The following is a 23,216-nucleotide window of genomic DNA, read 5'->3' as shown; positions in this document are numbered from 1 at the left end:
CTAATTTTTGTATTTTTAGTAGACGTGGACTTTCACCATGTTGGCCAGGCTGGTCTTGAACTCCTGACCTCAGGTGATCTGACTGCCTTGGCCTCCCAAAGTGCTTGGATTACAGGTGTAAGCCACTGTGCCCTTGCTGATCCAGGCTTTAAATGCTGGATTGTAGGTTACTTATGTGCGCAACCTGCTTAGCCTCTCTGTGCCTCAGCTTCCTCATCTACAAAAGAAATAACAGTATCTGTCTCATAGGATGTAAGGATTACATGAGACAATATATGTAAAGCAGTTGGATGGTGCCCATACCAATTATTCAATACATTTTAGCTGGTATTATTATCCAAAACTGTTCGGTGAACTGCTAACACCCAGAACACAAAAATATAATCAACCTTTAAAGAAGACAGGTATATTACCTGGCACATAGTAGGTACCTGATAAATGGCAGCTATTCTAAATGTTACTGTTGCTTAATAAATTCATTAAAGATTTATTTAAAGGACCGCTGAGAATTCCTGTTAGAGCAGACTAAAACACATATGAATGTTGAATGCAAATACCTAGCCATACATTTTGTTCATTTGATAATTTTTTTAGCACATAGCTTTTACCTTCATGGCTTCACTGATCTCCTTTGCTACTGTTTCCCCTCTGCATTTCAAATTTTCCATATGAGGGGCTGCAAAAACATTGCCAAACAGTATTTTAGGTTTTTATCTAATAGCAAATCATAAAAGGCATATAGATACTATCTGAAAGGCATATAGATGCTATCTGGACAAAAATCTGCTAGGATGATTCACCTCAGCTTAATCTTTCTTAGAGTGAGACCATTATAATAATAGAGTAAAACTAAAAGTTATAAGCATAAGATGGTACACAAAATTCTATTACGAGTAGTCATAACACTGTGTGCCCCTAAAAGAGAGTTCAATGTTCATTCTATACATTACCTACCACTATGTTTAACATCTTTGAGCACTATCATCACATTTTTAAATAAATACTTTTTATATTACTCTGAATTTTATAAAAGTAACACATATTCGATCTTAGAATATACAATCACACTGCACTGAGATCATGCCTAGATGGAATTAATCTGGAACAGATTATCAGTAATACTACTTTCTCTTTCCTTACTTCCTAATACATATTTTCTTCTTCCAATCTTTGCATATTCAATGATACAGAAAGATAAAAATCTTACTAAAACTCTAAACAAAACTGAAAATGAGAAAAAATTGTTCCATTATGAAATGATCTATGAATTAGTTTTTAGAAGAGTAGTTCTCACTAGAAATTTCTTAGAGTCAAAGCAAGTATATAACTATGTTAGGAGGGCCACATTTTCACTGGCTAGAAGAGATTGGTCAATAACCCAGGCAAAATATTTCTTTCATAACTGCTATTTTTCTTTTCTGACTTGTCTTAGGTTCATCTTTAAAAAGTGAGAACACATTTAGAAAAATGGAAATGAACCACAAAAACAGCTTACTGAAAGAGGGCACTCAAAGAAGGAGACAGACAATGGCAACACGATAATCTCAGAAAAGGGTTTTTTTTTTTGTACCAGAAATTTCTTTGGCAATTTGGTGAAACCTATGAACACCTTCTTAGAAAAATTTTTAATGTACTTGTTTTTTAAATTGAGGTATAATTTATATATAGTGAAATGTATAGACAGTAAGTTCAGCATTCAATTGACAAGTGTATACCAAGACACAGGACATTTTCATCACCCTAGAAAGTTCTCTTGTGCCCCTTTCCCAGTCAATTTTCTCCATAAGAAGCAACCATTTATCTGATTTTCATCACTATACATTAGTTTTGCTTATTCTAAATTTCAGAATGTTTTAAAATAAAATTTAAAATGTAAGTAGAAAATTGTGATAGGTAATATATGTGCTTCTTTATTGATGATTTAAATAACAAAATTGATGGCATAATGATTACCATAATATAAAAACAATGAGTGTAAACAACAGTGTGAGGTATCCACAACAACAGAAAATGAAAATATCTGTAGCTTTAAGTAACAGAAAGAAAGTTAGTGATACTGATAACATCACCACTATTACCTACATTCAAAATGGAAGGAAATGCTAAATTTCAGTTTGAGGCTAGTAAAAATAAAAATGTACTTTTTTTCCTATACAAGTTCACAGGAGGGTCCTAAGGATCCTTGCCTTGGAATAACATCATAATTTCTATTATTTACGATTTGAGGAGATTCCCCAAAAGTACTCAGGGGCATAACAATTGTTAAATTTTCTCTGTGGTATGGCAAATAAATAATTCATCCTTTGGTCCTCCTGTGGCAATATGGATTCTAGCCAGGCCCACACTTACTCTCTCTTCAAGCTTACACACCTGTGTAGGAGCTATCCGTTCAACGAACATTTATGATGTATCTTCCATGGGCTAGGCTTATGATTTGGTTTGGATCTGTGTCCCCACCCAATCTCATGTCGAATCATAATCCCAATGTTAGAGGTGGGGCCTGGTGGGAGGTGATTAGATCACGGGGCGATTTCCCCCTTGGTACTGTGTTATGATAGTGAGTGAGTTCTCATGAGATCTGGTTGTTTGAAAGTGTGTGGCACCTCACCCCCAAAACAGCTTCTTCCTGTTCCATCCATGTGAGGTGCTAGCTCTTCCTTTGCCTTCTGCCATGACTATAAGTTTCCTGAGGCCTCCCAAGAAGCTGAGCAGATGCCAGCATCATGCTTCCTGTACAGCCTGCAGAACTGTGAGCCAATTAAACCTCTTTTCTTTAGAAATTACTCAGTCTCAGATATTTCTTTACAGCAGTGTGAGAAGAGACTAATACAGCTGAGCAGCAGGTACTTATAATAAGTAAAAATGGTCCCTGCCCATCAAGGAACATTCAGTTTAGAAGAGAGAAACACAGGAAGTTCTTCAAAATTAGCTCAAACTTTTCCTGGGTAGTCTCATGTTTCCATGATCTCGGTTAACACATATCTCACCTCCTGCCTGAATGGACCCTGCCTTGCTACAGGCTCCCACTGGGTCCTGCACAGTTCTAGTACAATGCCTGGAAGACATCATTGCACTAATTTGTGTAGAATAAATTTCTCAACCCTATCAGACCCGACCCAACACCACCCCCAACTTCAGAACATATTTTGTAAAGATCCCATTACTATTCTAAAGCAAAATTCATAGGTAATATTTCTACACATATAAATAGAAATAAAGGGAGAAATAATATTCATCAAAATATGTACTTAATATGTTTAAATATGCTCAGACCCAACTATACCAGAAGACATAATGAAGTACTCTCAGACTTGTGCCTACTTATAATGAGTAAGCTTGGACTTAAGAAAATTTACATTTGAAGCCATTCTATACAGAAAGCAGAAGATCAGAAGTATGGATGGAACTTGAATAAAACTTAATGTTACATAAGAAATAATAGATTAGATTTATTTGAATATAAGAGGAAGAAAAACTGAAATAGAGATAACATACCAAGACAAAGTACTGACTGTTGAACTGGTGAAAATTAGGAAGTACATTATTTCTACAAATGAGATGTCCTTATTAAAAGTGTAGTGTCAAAATTATCCCCTATAACATGAAAAAGTGCGAGATTAAAGTCTACCAGAAAACATATCTCCTGCTTCAAAATTCCCATAATTTAGACTATAGTCAATATATACATTAACTTAAAAAGACTTCAAAGATCATACTGTCGAAAGGTGATGAGAAATAGAGGATGGATTAGGCAAAATATTAACACAAGAAACTATAGAGATGATATGTGGCTGACCTCTCTCTAGTTAATCTGACTAACACTCAAAACAGGCAATTCAAAACTATAATTAGAATACTTTAAACATTTTAAATCTTCACATAATTTCTTATCATTGTGGTACAAAAATATAATTTTTAATATTTAGTTTGACAATAGCAAATATACCTAAACCACTTTTGCTTAAAAAAAAATGAGATCCCTATATTTTGTGTGCTTCTGTTAATTCAGTAACATTTGGTTCTAGTCCTAAGGACTCTCAAACTTTGTTACATATTTTCCATCAGCTTTGCTGCTTTTGTAATAACTAAATACTGCATTTAATTAAAATCCCTTTTAATTAAAATTGTTGGAAATGCTCTAAGTAATTCCTTAGGAAAAAACAGGTATGAAAGTCTCAACTGAATCTAAAACATTTACTGATTAAATGTAGCTCTAGCTGCAAAGATTTTTGTTTACTTTGTTTTTTTTTTCTTTTTTTTTTTGAGATGGAGTCTCCCTCTGTCGCCAGCAGCGAGTGCAGTGGTGCGATCTCAGCTCATTGCAACCTCCACCTCCCAGGTTCAAGTGATTCTCCTGACTCAGCCTCCTGAGTAGCTGGGACTACAGGCATGCACCACCATGCCCAGCGAATTTTTGCATTTTTAGTAGAGACAGGGTTTCAGCATGTTAGCCAGAATGGCCTCGATCTCTTGACCTTGTGATCCGCCCGCCTCGGCCTCCCAAAGTGCTGGGATTACAGCCGTGAACCACAGCGCCTGGCTTATTTGTTTTTTTTTTAGCTCAATTTTCCCTTCCTCCACATGTTCATTAACAGGTTCCATGTATACTCCAAATATACTTCATGTATATTCAAATTCTTAAATACCTTGTATATACAATCTTTAAATATAATCACCCTATCTTAAAAATAGCATGCATAGGAGTGACATCATCAAAAATGGTGGCATAGGAGATTCCAAAGGCCCATCCCTCCACAGAAAAAAGCTGGCAAAATCTGTCACAATCAACTTTATCAAAAATCTGGAAAACAGTCAAGGGTTTTCACCAATCAACAGAATGTTTAATCAAGGCAAGAGCAAGTGAAATCTGGTAGGAGAACTTGGTCTATTTTAATTTACCCTTGCCCCATTCCCTTCTTCCTGGCTCGGTGGCAGTAATTCCCAGAGTGGGTTACTGGTGCTGGAGACAACAGAGTAGACTCTGCTCTCAAAGAATTGTATTGTTTTGACCTGGTGAGTGGCTCTCTGAAGGACTAACACAAAAGGCTTGCCTTTATTTCACCTGATTCGGAACTCTCTCAGGGTGGAAAAGTGGCTACTTGGAGGTTATCTGTTAAAAACATTGAAAGGTAACGAAGCAGCAGATGCAGCATGCAGCACAGGAAGTCAGTTGGGGCAAACAAACTGCTTGCTGAAAAGCTCCAAACAAGCAGGATGGGAAGGCAAAGGCCGTTATGAACTGCCTGGCTGAGAGCTGAAGGCATATCCCAACATACACCTACAGAGTTTAATGTTTTGTTTTGCTCCAGGCATTTAAGGAAATCTCTGACAAATCACTAGCTGACCACTAAGCTAATGGAATGGAGACTTCAGTGACTACAAACAACAAAAAACATGGTATTTCCAAAACAGGTTTAGAAAAGTCACTAAACAAACAACTCACCACAAGCAGCAACAACAAATCCTGGGAAGATGGAAGAATCTCATTTCTAGAGTTACCATATTAAAATATTTGAAATGTCCAGTTTTCAACAAAAAATTATGAGGCATGCGAAAATACAAGAAAGTATGGTCCATTCACAGGAAAAAAAGGAAATTAACAAACTGTCACTGAGGAGGTTCAGACACTGGACTGACTAGATAAAGACTTTCCATCAATTATCTTAATATGCTCAAAGAACTAAAGAAAACCTAAATAATGTGTGTCACCAAACAGAGAATACCAAAGGCAGACAGAAATTATAAAAAGGAACAAAAAAAATTCTGGAGCTAAAAAGTATAATAACTGAAATGAAAAACTCAGAGGGGAGACGGTGAGTGTTCAACAGCAGATTTGGGCAGGCAGAAGAATTAGGGAACTTGAAGGTAGGCCAAATGAAGTCTAAGAGATCTGTGGGCACCATCAAGCCCATCAATATATGCATAACAAGGCCAGGTGCCATAGCTCACGCCTGTAATCCCAGCACTCTGGAAGGCCAAGGCGGCCAGATCACGTGAAGTCAGGAGTTTGAGACCAGCCTGGCCATGGTGAAACCCCGTCTCTACTAAAAATACAAAAATTAGCTGGGTGTGGTGGTGCATGACTGTAGTCCCACCTACTCTGGAGGCTGAGGCAGGAGAATTGCTTGAACCTGGGAGGCCGAGGTTGCAGTGAGTCAAGATTGTGCCACTGCACTCCAGCCTGGACAACAGAGTGAGTGAGACTCCATCTCAAAACAAACCAACCAACCAACCAACAAACTATATATATATATATATATATATATATATATATATATATATGCATATGCATATGCATAACAAGCGTCTCAGAAGGGGAAGAGAAGAGACAGGGGCAGAAAAAATATCTTAAGAGATAATGGCCAATAACTTCCCAAATTTGATAATACATGCATTTACACATCCAAGAAGCTCAACAAACTCCAAGCATTTACACATCCAAGAAGCTCAACAAACTCCAAGCAGAAAAACTCAAGGAAAGCCACATCAAGACACATACTAATCAAACTGCTGAAAGCTAAAGACAGAATCCTGAAAGCAACAAGAGAGAAGTGATTCATTACATATAAGACATCCTCAATCAGATTAACAGCCAATGTCTCATCAGAAACCATGAAGAATAGAGCACTGGGAGGATATGGTTAAAGTGCTGAAAGACTTTTAAAAAAATCTGTCCACCAAGAATTCACTATCTGCCAAAAATATCCTTCAAAAATGAAGGTGAAATTAAGACATTTCCAGATAAAAACTGAGGGAATTGTCTGGACACAGTGGCTCATGCCTATAATCCCAGCACTTTGGGAGGCTGAGGTGGGCAGATCACTTGAGCCCAGGAGTTTGAGACCAACCTGGACAACATGGCGAAACCCCATGCCTAACAAAAATACAAAAAAATCAGCTGGGCTTGGTGGCACATGCCTGTAGTCCCAGCTACTCAGGAGACTGAGGTGGACGGATCACCTGAGCCCAGGGAGGCTGAGGCTGCAGTGAGCTATGATGGCACCACCACACTCTAGCCTGGGTGACAGAGTAAGACCCCATCTCAAAAACAAACAAACAAACAAACAAAACAAAACAACTTGAAGGAGTTAATAATTAGTAAACCTGGACTACAAAACTGCTAACAGTGTTTCAGGCTGAAATGAAAGGATGCTAGACAGCACCTTGAAGCCACACGAACAAATAAAGAATACCAATAAAGGTAACTACATAGGTAAATATAAAAGTTAGCTTGTGACGTCTCCTTTTTTTCTACATAATTTAAAAGACAAATGCATCAAACAACAATTATAAATCTACATTAATGGATATACAATGTATAAAGATGAAATCTGTGACAATGACAACATAAAGGGGGAGAAACAGAGCTGTATAGAAGAAGTTCTATACAGTATTAAAACTAAAGTGGTATTAATTCAAACTACATTGTTATAAATTTCAGATGCAAATTGTAATCCCCAAGGAAACCACTAAAAAAAACCCCTAAGAACTATACAGAAAATAATAAAAGTGGCACACTTCAAAAAGCTCAATTAAACAAAAAAGAAGACAGTAATGGAGGAATTGTGGAAGTAAAAAAGTATAGAAAACAAATACCAAAATAGCAAAAGTCCTTCCTTATCAGTAAGTGTAAATGGATTAAACTTTCCAATTAAAGACAAAAGTTGGCAAACGGATAAGAAAGACATGATTCCAACTCTATTCTGTCTATAACTCACTTTAGATCCAAAGACAAACATAGGTTGAAAATGAAAAAATAAACTAAGATGCTCCATGCCAAAGGTAAGAAACTGCTTAGATGAGTTGCACAACTTTATGAATGTGCTGCCAGTGAATCATACACTTCAAAATGGTTAAAATGGTAAATTTTATGTGTACTTTGCCACTGCCACAACAAAAAATAAGCATCCATATGTGTGGTAGTCTTCAAGATGGACCCTGTGGCCAGGTGCGGTGGCCCAGGCCTGTAATCCCAACACTTTGGGAGGCTGAGGTGGGTGGATCACTTGAGCCAGAAGTTCGAGACCAGCCTGGCCAACATGGCAAAACTCCATCTCTACTAAAAACACAAAAATTAGCCAGGCATGGTGGTGCGTGCCTGTAGTCCCAGCTACAAGGGAGGCTGAAGCACAAGAATCACTGGAACCCAGGAGGCGGAGGTTGCAGTGAGCTGAGATCGCACTGCACTCCAGCCTGGGCGACAGAGCAAAAAAAAAAAAAAAGATGGCCCCCAGTGATCTCTGCCTTGTGCAGGGTATTCATGCCTCCTTGTGCAGTCCTCTCCCACAGTGTACTAGGTCAGCCTGCATGACCAGTAACTAACAGCTCAAGTAATAGCAAATCACTTCCAAGATTAGGTTATAAAAAAGACAACTTCTGTCTTGGGTATTCATTTATTCATTCATTCCCTATGCCTTTCAGATCATTCGTCCTGCGAGAAGTAGGCTGACACGTTACAGAAGCTTATGGAGAGGCCCACGTTGTAAGGAACTAAAGTCTCTAACACACCAGCCAGGGCTGTACTGCCAACAACTATGTGAGTGAGTTTGAAAGTGGATTTCCCACAGTCCCAGGTGAGCCCTGAGAGATAACTGCAGCTCCAAATGACATCTTGACTACAACCTTGTGGGAGCCCTATGCTAGAACTACCCAGCTAAGCTGCTATCAGATTAATGACCCTCAGAAACAGTAAGAGATAACACATTTATTGTTTTAAGCAGCTAAACTTTGGGATAATTTGTTAGGCAGCAATAGATAACTAATACAACATGAGAGCAATATATTTTCAAAGGAATAAATTTAGGCTTATCTTAGGTAGAAATAAAATTCCTAGTGAGATTTATTTTCTTTTTTCTTTTTTTGACACAGGGTCTCACTCTGTCACCCAGGCTGGAGTGCAGTGGTGCGATCTCGGCTCACTGCAACCTCTGCCTCCTGGTTCAAGTGATTGTCATATCTCAGCCTCCTGAGTAGCTGGGACTACAGGCATGTGCCACCAGGCCTGGCTAATTTTTGCATTTTTTGGTAGAGATGGGGTTTCACCGTGTTGGTCAGGCTGGTCTCGAACTCCCAACCCCAAGTGATCCTTCCACCTTGGCCTCCCAAAGTGCTGGGATTACAGGTATGAGCCACGGTGACCAGCCTTACTTTCAAATAATATATGATTGTAGATAAATACTATAATTCCTTCACTTTAATGTGATTTATATCATCTTCTTGCAGTTTCAAATATATTTAATGATATGATAATATCTGTTAACTTTTTACTTAACACTGATTGAATAAATATTATGTAATCTAGTAACACTATGAATTGTTGTTAGGGATACGGAACAACTGTAACTATCATACCTGCTGTTAGAAGTATAAATTGAAATAACCACTTCAGAAAACTTTTTAGTAATAGCTATAAAAGCCAAACATATGCCTACATGTGACCCAAAAATTCTATTTCTAGATATATATCTATGAGAGATGAGTATAAATGTGGTATAAGAATGTTCATAGTAGCTTTATTCATATAGCCAAAATCTGGAAACAAATCAAGTAACAACAGAAGAGATAAATTGTCTGTAGACACACAATGGAATACTACACAATAACAAAGAACTTCTGCTACATTCAAAACGTGGATGAATCTCATAGGAATAACACCAATTTAAAGAAGGTAACACAAGAATGCATACTATATGATTCCATTTACATGAAGTTCAAGAAAAGACAAAAATCTATGATGATGTAAGTCAGAATAGTGGTTATACCTGATAGAAATGGTATAATGACTAAAAAGGGGTATGGGAAACATTTTGGGGTACTGGAAATGTTATACAGGGTATCCATAAGGCTGGGGAACAGGATAAATATGTGCTAGTTACATTTTCAAATAATATGTTCAATATCTTTTTCTTCAACCTCAATATATTTTTCCAAGTAAAACACTTCTAAATTTAAAGCAGTGGCCCCAATTGTGAATATTTTTTAAAATACAATAAACACACTGTTTTCTTTATGCTTCCAGGTTTTTTGGACACTCTGAATTGTATTTATTGTATACATGAAAACATAATAGGCACAGTATTAAAAAAATATAATCAATATACTGTTTAAAAATAAGTTTATCCTATATTTTCCAACTATGCAGATATTCTATTTCTAGATCATGGTGGCAGTTACATGTGTGTAGGTGTATGCATGTAAATAAATTCATAAAGCTGTGCATTATATGTTATACTGCAATATATGTGCACACACACACATACAATAATGAACAAAATATTTCTTAACATTTAATATGAAAAGTTATCTTTTATGAATAGGGTAAGGTCAAATCATATTCTTCTTCATTGTTATTATATTGTTTACATTACAAACTTTACAAAATAATCCATCACTTAAGGGATTTTGCGTTTTATTGTGTTTTTTTTTTTTTTTTTTTTTTGAGACAGGGTCTCGATCTGTCACCCAGGCTGGAGTACAGTGATGTGATCACTGCTCACTGCAGCCTCAAACTCCTGGGCTCAAGCATCTCACTCTGTCACCCAGGCCGGAGTGCAGTGGCATGATCATAGCTCACTGCAGCCTCAAACTCCTGGACTCAAGCAGTCCTCCTGCCTTAGCCTCCCAAAGTGATGGGATTACAGGTGTGAGCCACTATGCCCAGCCTACACTTTATTTTTTAATTAACGGCACTGATAACCATATTCACTGATTTGTGAAGCCTCTCACTAGGATTCTTAGAGACTAAGCGCCATCAATGACCAATATAAAGAATTCCTAAAATATCTCATGCTGCCTTAAAAAGAAATTTGTCTCTAAACTCACATTGCTGAACAATAGCTGTTTTCTATCGGTTGCACAAGCAATGACAATGTAAAAAGTGCTAAGAGTAGTTTGGGTTTGTGTGTAAAATGGAATTAGGTCCTAGGCTGAATAATTATAAACATATTTTAACAAATGAATGTCTAGTGAGATATCCTAAAGTTGTGCTGGACATATGAGACATCTAGTATGCCTGGCCCCTGACTACAAAGTGCCACCAGCTACACTTTCCCATTAATATGGCAACCAAAAACTTTCTTTCACTTTTTCAAAGGGTCCACTAGAGGGCAGTACTAACCCCAGTGAGAACCCTGGCATTCTCATTTAGCTTCCAGAACTCCCTTGGGAACAGGAAACACATTCTTTTAATCTCAGAATCCCTAATGTTGAACAGAGTGCCTAACGTGTACAGCAGGTGTTCAGTAGTCATGATGGACCAAGGCTATGATAGAGGGTGCCATGGAGGCACAAAGGAGGGTGAGATCAATCTAACAAGGGAACTGAAGGGAGAGGGAAATCTTCACAGGTGATGTAAGAAAATTGCCTTAATAGAGGATTTGGTGCTAGGTGAGCTGGGAGTCCGCTGGGGTAGGAGGTGGGTGGTAGAGGATGTGATACATCAAAGACAAGAGAATAAATCAAGAAAGAGTAGAAAACAGGAACCAGGAAACACGATTCAAAACATGAGAGAAGGAAGGGAAATTCCCAGGACGATGATGAAAGGAACAGGCAGGATGAAAATTTTGCACCAGGCCTAGACAGCGGCCAGTCCAGACTGGAATAGGAGGGCAGAAGGCTCCCAGAGAAGTATCTCCGAGGAAAAGATAAAGTTTAAAAATGGATCTGAGAGATAACCTTAAGTGTTTGCCATATTGAGATGAATTTTACAGTTCTGTTAGACACAACAGAAAACAAAGCAAACAGAAAAATAGGCCAGGTATGGTGAGCCACACCTGTAATCCCAGCACTTTGGGAGGCAGAGGCAGGTAAATCACCTGAGGTCAGGAGTTCGAGACTAGCCTGGCTAACATGGTGAAACCCTGTCTCTACTAAAAATACAAAAAATCAGCCGGGCATGGTGGCGGGCGCCTGTAATCCCAGCTACTAGGGAGGCTGAGGCGGGAGGATGGCTTGAACCTGAGAGGCAGAGGTTGCAGTGAGCCAAGATAGCGCCACTGCACTCCAGCCAGAGTCACAGAGCAAGACCGCCTCAAAGGAAAAAAAATAATAATAAAGCAATTATTGTTCCAAAAGGGGTAGAAAGCTATTCAAGAAAGAATATACTCATAGTAATAATTATCTGACTCAGGAACAAAATAATAATTACCTGACTCAGATTGAAGAACACTTACATAGTCATAAAAATACAAATATGAAATACTATTGATTTTTTTTACAAGAATGAAAGATTAAAAGTGAAGCTACTGAGTATAGATTATTCATTTGAGAAACTTAGTTATAAAAGGAAGAAGGGTACAAGGAAGAAAAACACAATGGCATGAAAACTTTCCCTACCTGTTCCATGGACAGCCCATTCCTATAGTAGTATGGGCTGACATACATTCTCAATCAATCTTATGCAATTTTAGCAACCCTGGGAGGCAAGTGGGTTTCATCAGCCTCCTTTTGTAGGTAAAGAAACAGAAGCTGAGAAATGTATCTAGACTTGAGTAAGAACTCACATCTCCCTCCTAGAATCCAAAGCACACACTCTTCTACATTCTATAACTTTCCAAAATACTGCTTTGTCAGGAATTATACTGTCCTCATAAGAATATAAGTTAACTAATGGTAAAAAGTTAGCTTCAACATAATGAAAATCTCTTGAAATAATTGTGCCTGGTAAAGAACTAAAACATTAAAACTCTAGAACAATTATAGAATTAAATGTTTAAACTATTAACTTTATGGTACCTTTTTTTCTTTTTAAATGAATTAAGTCCTTTGCATTTAAAACTAAGTAGCACCAATAATTAATAAAACCATTTTTTTAAAGACAAAAGAAGGAAAACACAACTAAAAATGGTCACTAAATATATGAATATATTATCTGTAAATGCATGAAAAAGGCATTTTTCCAACAATATCTGCTTAGGAAATTTCAAAATATATATACTTTTCACTCCCTCACTCAAGATTATTCTAAATGATTTTTTTCACATTTTGCAACTAGTAAGATCATACAATACTCCTGATATACAAGTATGTGACTTAAGACTGTCTCACATGCAGATGGCCGGTCCATGCCACGCAGGAGATGGGATGGGCTTTCTTGAGGACCATTCTCAATGCCTTCTCTCTAGAACCTCGTGACACCACTACTTACCCTTCTCACCACCAACAATGGTGTTAAAGGAGCCAAACTATTCCATATAAAATTCTACTTAAATGTCATATAGTGGAACTAATATGCATCTGAAATATGATTTTCCTAATTTTTTCATCATAAATGTATAGTATTTCAGCTACATTATAGATTAAGGTTTAATAAGCCTGTAAAGGGTTGCCTAGAAACATATTTATTTATTTATTTATACATTTTTTTCCCAGTGGGAAGTGTATTTCAAATTCCAAAACTCAGACTTACATGAATTTTTAAAGTGTAACTATTTGTGAGTGGCTACCTGTAAATATTGTGACAGTGGCTTAAGCAAGACAGCATTATTAGGAAAGAAGCGGAACTGCCTCTGAGTCCTCTGCCTGTAGGGTCAGCAAAAGAACTGGAAGTATCATTAAGTTTACCATACAGAAACTTAAAATAGCTCCTTGCCATCGCTACATGTTTAGTGAAGGACAGGGAAAAAAGGGAGTCTCTTCAGTTAATTTCAAAGAACTTTAAAAAAAGGCAATATGGAAGCAATTATTCATTACAACAGGATTATAAAAGGTTGTAAATGTCAAATGAGACCACATCTTATTGGTGGACAGCTCATCAGTAGATTGCTATAAGGATATTTTTAAAAAGAGTTTGCTCTTAAAAATGTGGAAGTTAGGCATCCTTGAGAACACTGCCTTCCCTAGTCACTTGCTTTCTAAAACACAGGGAAATGAAAAAGTGGAAATGAAAGATTGAGTAATCAACCTAGTTTTGCTTTCAGGTCACTGTACTGACTAAACTAGGAAACATGAACTTCCAAAAGCCTGCCCAAATTCAGAAATTCAGCAAAAAAAAAAAAAAAAAAAAGCACTAAGTGAGTACTTCCTTTCTATTTCCAATGTATTTTATGAATATAAACAAGCAATCACGCACAGCATCGGATGTGTGGCTTCTACTGGTTTCTAAAGAGGTAATTAAGCCATTAGAACCAAGAATTGGAAAACAGCATCCCTGGTGAAAATGAAACCAAAAACACAGCAGTGATTTATGATTTTCTGAAAGATAACCCTTTGCTACAATTTATAGAGATGTGTTGAACCCATTTGCTCAGTAGATGAAACCCTCTGCAGCACACCTTCCCACCTACACCTCACCACCTCCTTCAGTACCATGTTGCACCTCTCTTAAGGCACACTTTCAAACTCCTGACCCTCACTCGTATTATCTGGCCTCAGCCAAGTTTTTGACATTGTCTTGCAATGCTTCTTCCCTCTATTACTCACTTCACTACAGCCTCTCTGGTCTTTTGTTCCATGAATACTCAAGCTCATTCTTGATTTAAGAACTTTATTCTAGCTCTTCCCTCTGCTTGACAGCTCTTTTTCTTGATCATCACCAGATAAATTCCTTCCTGTTACTATCTCAGAAAAGTGTTTCCCCATCACCTAAACACACCACCCTAAAGCACTGATGTCACTTATTTATTTTTATATTTATTACTTTTCTTCTCCCACTAAAATATAAACTCTATAGAGTAAGAACTTTGTGCTGCTCACTAATATTACATCTGCCACATTGAGAACAGTTCTGTCATACTGTAGACATTCAATATATACAACTGAATGGACCGATGAGTAACAGTCACTCATGATGTATTTATTGGGCATGCTGCTATATGCTGGCTACATATAATGTAAATATAATATTAAAAAACTCATGGAGCTTTCAGTTTTGTGAGAGAGCATAAACAAGAAAATAAACACAAATACTTATAAGCTGTAACAAGTGCTATTAAGGAAATAAACAGGTGTCGTGATAAACAACTGGGGAGAGTATTTTAATGAGGGTGGTTAGGTAAGATCTCTCTGAGGAGGTAACATTTAAATGAGAAAAGAGAACTGGGAAGATGTCAAACTTGGGCGAGGGGGCATGCATGTGTGACAGTGAGGCACTTTCAAAGAACTGAAAGACTGGCAGCAAACAGGAAAGTGCCTGAAATAAATCTGGAGAGGTAGGTAGGGGCCAGATCACCTAAGGGAATGCTAAAAGTCTAGAGTTTAGGATTTTAAGCAGAGGACTGAAAACTGATTTGCATTTTTAAAAGTATCCTAAGACTTCTTAGTCAAGTTGATTTCAGTAGTGCATAAAACTCCCTTCCTGTGTCCAAAAGCATCAGCGAATATAGAAAATTAAAATGACATATCCTAAAGCATATACAAAATAAAACATTTCAATGAACCAGAAAAAAAGGAGAAGAGAAAAAGCTGCAAGTCAGGCTAAAGCTGCAGGCCTACCGGTAGGCAGAAGTAGCCAGGAATTGGCCTCCTGCAAGAGAAAAGGTGTTCGAAGTGCTCCAGAGAAACAGGAAACGAAGAGACAGCTTCACTGTTTGAAACCGAGGGCTGAGACAGAGTTTACCCACCCTGAAAAGGTGGCTGAAAAAAACTGCCACTAACCAGCCTGGCGCGGTGGCTCACACCTGTAATCCCAGCACTTAAGGAGGCTGAGATGGGTGGATCACGTGAGGTCAGGAGTTCGAGACTAGCCTGGCCAACATGGTGAAACCCCGCCTCTACTAAAAATACAAAAATTATCCGGGCGTGGTGGTGGGCACCTGTAATCCCAGCTACTCAGGAGGATGAGGCAGGAGAATCACTTGAACCCAGGAGGCAGAGGTTGCAGTGAGCAACCATTACATTCCAGCCTGGGCAACAAGAGTAAAATTCTGTCTCAAAAAAAAAAAAAAAAAAAAAAAAAAAACCAACTCAAAAGACAAAACTGCTCCTAACCGCTGCCAGGAAGCGAAGCTTACTTAAAGCTAAACCAGAAATGATGGGAAGCAGATAATGCCTCCAAGCCTGGGCCTGGACCAATCTCCAGTGTCACACTGGGACAGAGGCCCTCTGTTGCCAGTGTTAAGATATGGCTCCAGCCTGGGATTGTTTGGGGCCAGATGGAAGGCAACCAAACCTACTAGACAGAGGGAGTGAAAGCAGTGGTAGACAGATATGCACATGAAAAATTCTAGTCAAGAAGCACTTGCAAATCAAAAGTCTAAAATAAATGAAGAAATTAAAACCATGAAAGACAGCCAGTATAAACAATGTCAGGGAGAGGAATTTACTGCAGATGAAATGAAAATAGAGCAATATAAAAATGACTTTAAAATGCTACACAGCTCCAATAGCTAAAGAAAATCATAAGACATTGCAAAAGAAAAATAGGTTATAAAATAAAAACATAAAATACAAAAATAGAAGAAATGAGAAAGAAGCAAAGTTGAAGGATTAGGTTAAAGATTTTCTAGAATATAGGAGTCCTCAGATAAAAGTATATATGGAGATGTTAATGGAAGATGGGAGAAAAGAGGAATCTAGCAAAACCAAATAATCTCTCACAAAAAACAAAAATACATATATAATATTATTTAAATAAAATTGTCTCTGTGTGTATAAGCAAGAAAAAAATTACCAATAAAAACCATGGAGTTGCCCTCTCCCCTCTCCCCTCCCCCCCTCCCCTCTCCCCTCTTTCCACGGTCTCCCTCTGATGCCGAGCCGAAGCTGGACGGTACTGCTGCCATCTCAGCTCACTGCAACCTCCCTGCCCGATTCTCCTGCCTCAGCCTGCCGAGTGCCTGCGATTGCAGGCGCGCGCCACCACGCCTGACTGGTTTTCGTTTTTTTTTGGTGGAGACGGGGTTTCGATGCGTCGGCCGGGCTGGTCTCCAGCTCCTAACCGCGAGTGATCTGCCAGCCTCGGCCTCCCGAGGTGCCGGGATTGCAGACGGAGTCTCGTTAACTCAGTGCTCAATGGCGCCCAGGCTGGAGTGCAGTGGCGTGATCTCGGCTCGCTACAACCACCTCCCAGCCGCCTGCCTTGGCCTCCCTAAGTGCCGAGATTGCAGCCTCTGCCTGGCAGCCACCCCGTCTGGGAAGTGAGGAGCGTCTCCGCCTGACCGCCCATCGTCTGGGATGTGAGGAGCCCCTCTGCCTGGCTGCCCAGTCTGGAAAGTGAGGAGCGTCTCTGCCCGGCCACCATCCCATCTAGGAAGTGAGGAGCGCCTCTTCCCGGCCGCCATCACATCTGGGAAGTGAGGAGCGTCTCTGCCCGGCCGCCCATCGTCTGAGATGTGGGGAGCACCTCTGCCCTGCCGCCCCGTCCGGGATGTGAGGAGTGTCTCTGCCCGGCCGCCCTGTCTGAGAAGTGAGGAGACCCTCTGCCTGGCAACCGCCCCGTCTGAGAAGTGAGGAGCCCCTCCGCCCGGCAGCCACCCCGTCTGAGAAGTGAGGAGCGTCCTCCCTCCTCGTCCGGGAGGGAGGTGGGGGGGGTCAGCCCCCTGCTGGGCCAGCCGCCCCGTCGGGGAAGTGAGGGGCGCCTCTGCCCGGCCGCCCCTACTGGGAAGTGAGGAGCCCCTCTGCCCGGCCAGCCGCCCTGTCCAGGAGGGAGGTGGGGGGTCAGCCCCCCGCCCGGCCAGCCGCCCCGTCCGGGAGGGAGGTGGGGGGGGTCAGCCCCCCGCTGGGCCAGCCGCCCCGTCGGGGAAGTGAGGGGCGCCTCTGCCCGGCCGCCCCTACTGGGAAGTGAGGAGCCCCTCTGCCCGGCCAGCCGCCCTGTCCAGGAGGGAGGTGGGGGGTCAGCCCCCCACCCGGCCAGCCGCCCCGTCCGGGAGGGAGGTGGGGGGGGTCAGCCCCCCGCCTGGCCAGCCGCCCCGTCCGGGAGGTGAGGGGCGCTTCTGCCCGGCCGCCCCTACTGGGAAGTGAGGAGCTCCTCTGCCCGGCCACCACCCCATCTGGGAGGTGTACTCAACAGCTCATTGAGAACGGGCCATGAAGACAATGGCGGTTTTGTGGAATAGAAAGGGGGGAAAGGTGGGGAAAAGATTGAGAAAGCCGATGGTTGCTGTGTCTGTGTAGAAAGAGGTAGACATGGGAGACTTTTCATTTTGTTCTGTACTAAGAAAAATTCTTCTGCCTTGGGATCCTGTTGATCTGTGACCTTACCCCCAACCCTGTGCTCTCTGAAACATGTGCTGTATCCACTCGGGGTTGAATGGATTAAGGGCGGTGCAAGATGTGCTTTGTTAAACAGATGCTTGAAGGCAGCATGTTCGTTAAGAGTCATCACCACTCCCTAATCTCAAGTACCCAGGGTCACAAACACTGTGGAAGGCCGCAGGGTCCTCTGCCTAGGAAAACCAGAGAACTTTGTTCACTTGTTTATCTGCTGACCTTCCCTCCACTATTGTCCTGTGACCCTGCCAAATCCCCCTCTGCGAGAAACACCCAAGAATGATCAATAAAAAAGAAAAAAAAAACAAAAAACAAAAAAAAAACCATGGAGTTGAACTATGTTACATGTTGAGTGAAAAAAGAAAAACAATGACAGAATAAAATGCATTATGTAATATTTATATAAATAACTAAAAAAAACCCTGTGTCTACCTATGTGCATACAAATGCATTGATAAAGATCTAAAATTAGACACAGCAAACTGATAATAGTTGCCTATTTGAAGATGTGTGGGATGTGACAGATTGGGAGGTGAGGTTATGGTATATTTCATATAAATATGAATATGTATATATTTTCATATATATCTATATGTAATTATTAAAAATTTTACATTAAGCTTGCATTTATTAAAAGCACAAGAAATACAATTTAAAAGATAACCACAATTTAAAACAATAAGGTTAGAGCTACGGCAGTCGAATGGAGGATGTCTACCATAAACTTAAGCTAGGAAATTGCAGATAATTTGAATACATGAATAAATTTTCTGTAAATTATGCCCCCAAAATGTCCAGTGCATATTTATTCCTGTAACAATTATATAAGCACAGAAAAAAGGATAAATGAATTCATACCAGGTTAATGTTGGATATCTAAAGGGGTGGCAGGAAGAGAGAGAAGAAACCAAAAAGTAAAAATACAATGCTATCCTTGTTGGGTTTTTTTGAGACAGGTTCTCACTCTGTCACTCAGGCTGGAGTGTAGTGGCAGGACCATAGCTCACTGCAGCCTTGACCTCCTGGGTTCAAATGATCCTCCCTCTGCAGCTTCCCGAGTAGCTGGGACTGCAGGCGTGCACCACCATGCTTGGCTAATTTTTGTATTTTTTGTAGAGACGGGGTTTTGCCATGTTGCCCTAGCTAGTCTCAAACTCCTGTGCTCAAGCGATCAGCTTCCCAAAGTGCTGGGCTTACAGGTGTGAGCCACTGCATCCGGCCGACTTTGGTTTTTAAAAGGGACAACGTAATATGTAATTCAATCCTATTTATATAAAATTATGTATTGTTTGCAAAAATATAAATATTTATTGAGTGTACCATGTCAGAGAATAATCTTAAGAGTCAGGGGCTGGGCGCAGTGGCTCATGCCTGTAATCCCAGAACTTTGGGAGGCCGAGGTGGGAGGATCACCCGAGTTCAAGACTTTGAAACCAGCCTGGCCAATATGGTGAAACCTTGTCTCTACTAAATATGCAAAAGTTAGCCAGGCGTGATGGCGGGCGCCTGTAATCCCAGCTACTCTAGAGGCTGAGGCAGGAGAATCACTTGAACCTGGGAGGTGGAGGTTGCAGTGAGCTGAGATCGTGCCACTGCATTCCAGCCTGGGCGACAGAGCAAGGCTCCGTCTCAAAAAAAAGAAAAGAAAAGAAAAAAGAGGGAAAGCTGGGCATCCCAAAGTTCTTGCTCACAGGGAGCTTACAATACTGTGGGGAGGGAAGAGGAAAATAAGGAGAAATTATATAATATCTGTAAGTGGCAGAGAAAAATAAAGCAGGTTAAAGGGATACAGTATGATCAAGGGAGTCATAAGAGAATCTGACACAGGTTGTAAGGTGTATCAGATGAACTGACACTTTGAACAGAGAGCTGAATGAAGTGCAAGAGTCAGGCAGGTAGTTTCGGAGAGCAGTTTCAAATACAGGGAGTTGCGAGTATGAAAGTCGTAGGGCCAGTGTGTTCTTGGTATGTCCTGAAATAGCAAGAATATTAGTGTTAGTGGAGCACAGTAAGCGAGGGTGAGATGGTAAGTGAACACTGTCAGAGATGAGATCAGAGAAGCAGCCGGGGACCGTATCATTGAGGGCCTCTTAGACCAAAGGAATTATAATGGGGAGCCACTGGAGGGCCTTCAACAGGGAGTGACATAATCTGATTGTGCTTTAAAAGAAATTGTTTGGATGCTGTGTGAAAAGTAGAACTGGATGGAAGGAGACCAGGGTGTTAGTCTGTTTTATTACTATAAAGGAATATGTAAGACTGGGTAATTTATAACGAAAAGAGGTTTAATTGGCTCACAGTTCGGCAGGCTGTACAAGCATAGCACCAACATTTGCTCAGCTTCTGGTAGGGCCTCAGTGAGCTTTCAATCATGATGGAAGCCAAAGGAGGAACGGTACATCCATGGCAAGAGATGGAGCAAGGATGTGGATGTGGGGAGGTGCCACAGTCTTTAAAACAACCAGCTCTCAGGTGAACTCAGAGGGAGAGCTCACTCATTACCACAAGGAGGGCACCAAGCCACGGATGAGGGATCTGCCCCCATGACCCAGACACCTTGCACTAGGTCCATCTACAACATTGAAGGTCCCATTTCAACCATGAGATTTAGAAGGAACAAAACATCCAAACCATATTAATCAGTGGGAAAGCTATTATAGTGGTCCTAAGCTAATATGGTGACATGGATAAGAGCAGGAGAGACAGATTTGGTTGGTAAGCAGCAGGATTTGAAATATGTTTCCAAGGTAAAGCAGCAGGATCTACTGATGGACTGAGGATGTACAGGCATCATGCAATATATCATAATACTGGTTACTGGTCATAAACATGCTAATAGTGTTTATCTCTGGGTATATGATTTCATGTGATTTAAACTTGTTTCTTATGCTTCTAACATTTTTGGAATGTGCATGTATTGTTCATACAAGCAAGAAAAAGCAATAATATTACTTTCAGTGTGAAATAAATCAGAAAATGTACATGTCAAACACCATACTAGAAAATAAACATCTAGCTATACTGTGGTAAACTTCAGAGCATTAAGAATATAGAGAAAATCCGAAAAGTCAGAAGAGAAAGAATATCTATAAAGGAATGGTAATCAGATTCTCAAGAGACTGCTCATCAACAATGAATGTCAGGCATCCAGATTAGAAAGAAAAGAAGTAAAATATCTGTTTGCAGATGACATGATCTTCTATATATAAAATCCTTTAAAACATCCATTAAACAACTATTAGAACTAATAAATGAGTTTAACATGGTTGTAAGATACAAGATTAATATACAAAAATTAATTCTATCTCTACACAGTAACAAAGAAGAAACCAAAAATAAAATTTAAAAATAATTCAATTTACAAGGGCATCAAAAGAATAAAATATTTAGGAATAAGTTTCACAAAAGAAGTGCTAAAAGCTGGAAAACACTGTTGAAATAAATCAATTTCCAGATGGAAAGCCATCCATTATTCAGGGATCAGAAAACTTAACATTAAGATAGCATTACTCTCAAAGTGATCTACAATTTCAACACAATTCCTACCAAAATCCCAGCTGACTTCTTGACAGAAATTGACAGACTGATCCCAAAATTCATACGGAATTTGAATGTAAGGGATCAGAAGAGCCAAAACAACCTTGAAAAAGAAGAACAAGGTTGGAAGACTCATACTTTCTGATTTCAAAATTTCTTACAAAGCTATAATAATCAAGACAGTGTAGTAGTGGCCTAAGGACAGACAAAGATCAATGAAACAGAATTGAGAGTTCAGAAAGAAATCTACATATTACAGTCAACTGATTTCTGACACAGATTCCAACACCATTCAAGCATTTTCAACAAATGGTGCTTAAAACAACTGGATATATACATACAAAAGAATGAAGGTGGAAAACTCTTAGGAGAAAGGCAAGCATAAATCTTTATACTTTCATATTAGACAACAGTTTCTAAAATATGAAACTAAAACCAAAGCAACCAAAGGAAAAAAAATAGGTAAATTAGATTTTGCCAAATTTAAAATTTCTGTGCTTCAAAGAACATCATCAAGAAAGTGAGATGGGGAGGGGGCTTCAAGATGGCTGACTAGGGGCACCTGGCACCTGCCTCCTCCACAAAGAAGGACTAAACAGTGGGTAGATAATCACATGTCAAAGACAGCATCCAAGAAAAAACAGTGGAATTCAGCAGAACAGTGACAGGGAACAACTGAGGCATGGAAAGAAAGGGAAGCAGGGAAAATGTAAATGAGAGATCCCACATTTCTACTGCAGAATCCTGCAGTACTAACCACAGGAGAGCCCCTTGGCCCCTGCAGGCCCTAAGACTAGTATAGGGAGCTGTCTGGAGTCCATACAACATTAATTCCAGAGAGATAGCACTGGGTACCTCACATACCCCCAAAGCCCAAGACACTGCAGCATAGCACCATTTTGAGAATTCAACTCCCACCAGACTATATCCTTCCCTAGGGCCCAAAAGCCCCTACATCTCCACATCCCTGGAGCCCTGCTGACATCCCCACTGCATCCACCTGGAGAGCTGCAGTGGCACAACACTGACTGAACCCAATAGTAAAACCAGGTCCCCGGCACTCTAGCCTACACAGTGTCCTACACCCCAAGGAACCAGCAGTGCAGTGCACCAGGGAGGCTGCCCGTGGGACAGAGGGAGCTGAAACGCACACTCCTCAGAGCCTGAGAGCCATTTCCCTGGGGCCACCCAGCAGCAAGGCCACTGCGCACTGGCATGTGCCTTTAGTGTGCCTAGGGACAGGCCCACCCAGATGCTGTCCTGGGATCCTGATAATCACCCTGCCCTATCTGTCATGGTGGGTGTGTGAGCACATCAAGACAACAGACCACCAAGACAACAGACCATCGCCAGTGCCCAATCATACTGTCCAGGGCCTGGGGATTGACCTGCCCCGCCAGCTGCTTCTGGGGCACACACACACACCATAAGGGAGCTTAACAGCAGGTCCAGCCTGTGAGCCACTGGTGCCTGAGCACACTAACCAAGGGCAAAGGGATAGCCCTGCCCTGCCCACCACAACTTTAGGCACACCA

The 23,216-nt window shown here is 40.4% G+C and overlaps 1 protein-coding gene across 7 annotated transcripts in view; it reads right to left on the bottom strand.

The window, feature by feature from the left end:
* Positions 1-23,216, bottom strand: part of NSL1 (NSL1 component of MIS12 kinetochore complex) — a 53,739-nt gene that overhangs the window by 1,172 nt on the left and 29,351 nt on the right. For 2 of the 7 annotated variants that reach the window (XM_514183.8, XM_003308742.6), the window contains one exon: positions 609-676. The exons of 3 other annotated variants lie outside the window; for them this stretch is intronic. In XM_514183.8, coding sequence (XP_514183.2) covers positions 609-676 — 68 coding nt within the window. Of the gene's footprint in view, positions 1-608; positions 677-18,748; positions 20,117-23,216 lie in introns of those variants that run through there. 2 more of the 7 variants (XM_054658535.2, XM_054658521.2) reach the window with 2 other exon arrangements.

This window comes from Pan troglodytes, chromosome 1, assembly GCF_028858775.2.
Source record: "Pan troglodytes isolate AG18354 chromosome 1, NHGRI_mPanTro3-v2.0_pri, whole genome shotgun sequence".
Classification (NCBI taxonomy): domain Eukaryota; kingdom Metazoa; phylum Chordata; class Mammalia; order Primates; family Hominidae; genus Pan; species Pan troglodytes.
Note: the sequence above shows the minus strand (reverse complement) of the source record. Positions and strands in the feature narration are given on the sequence as shown.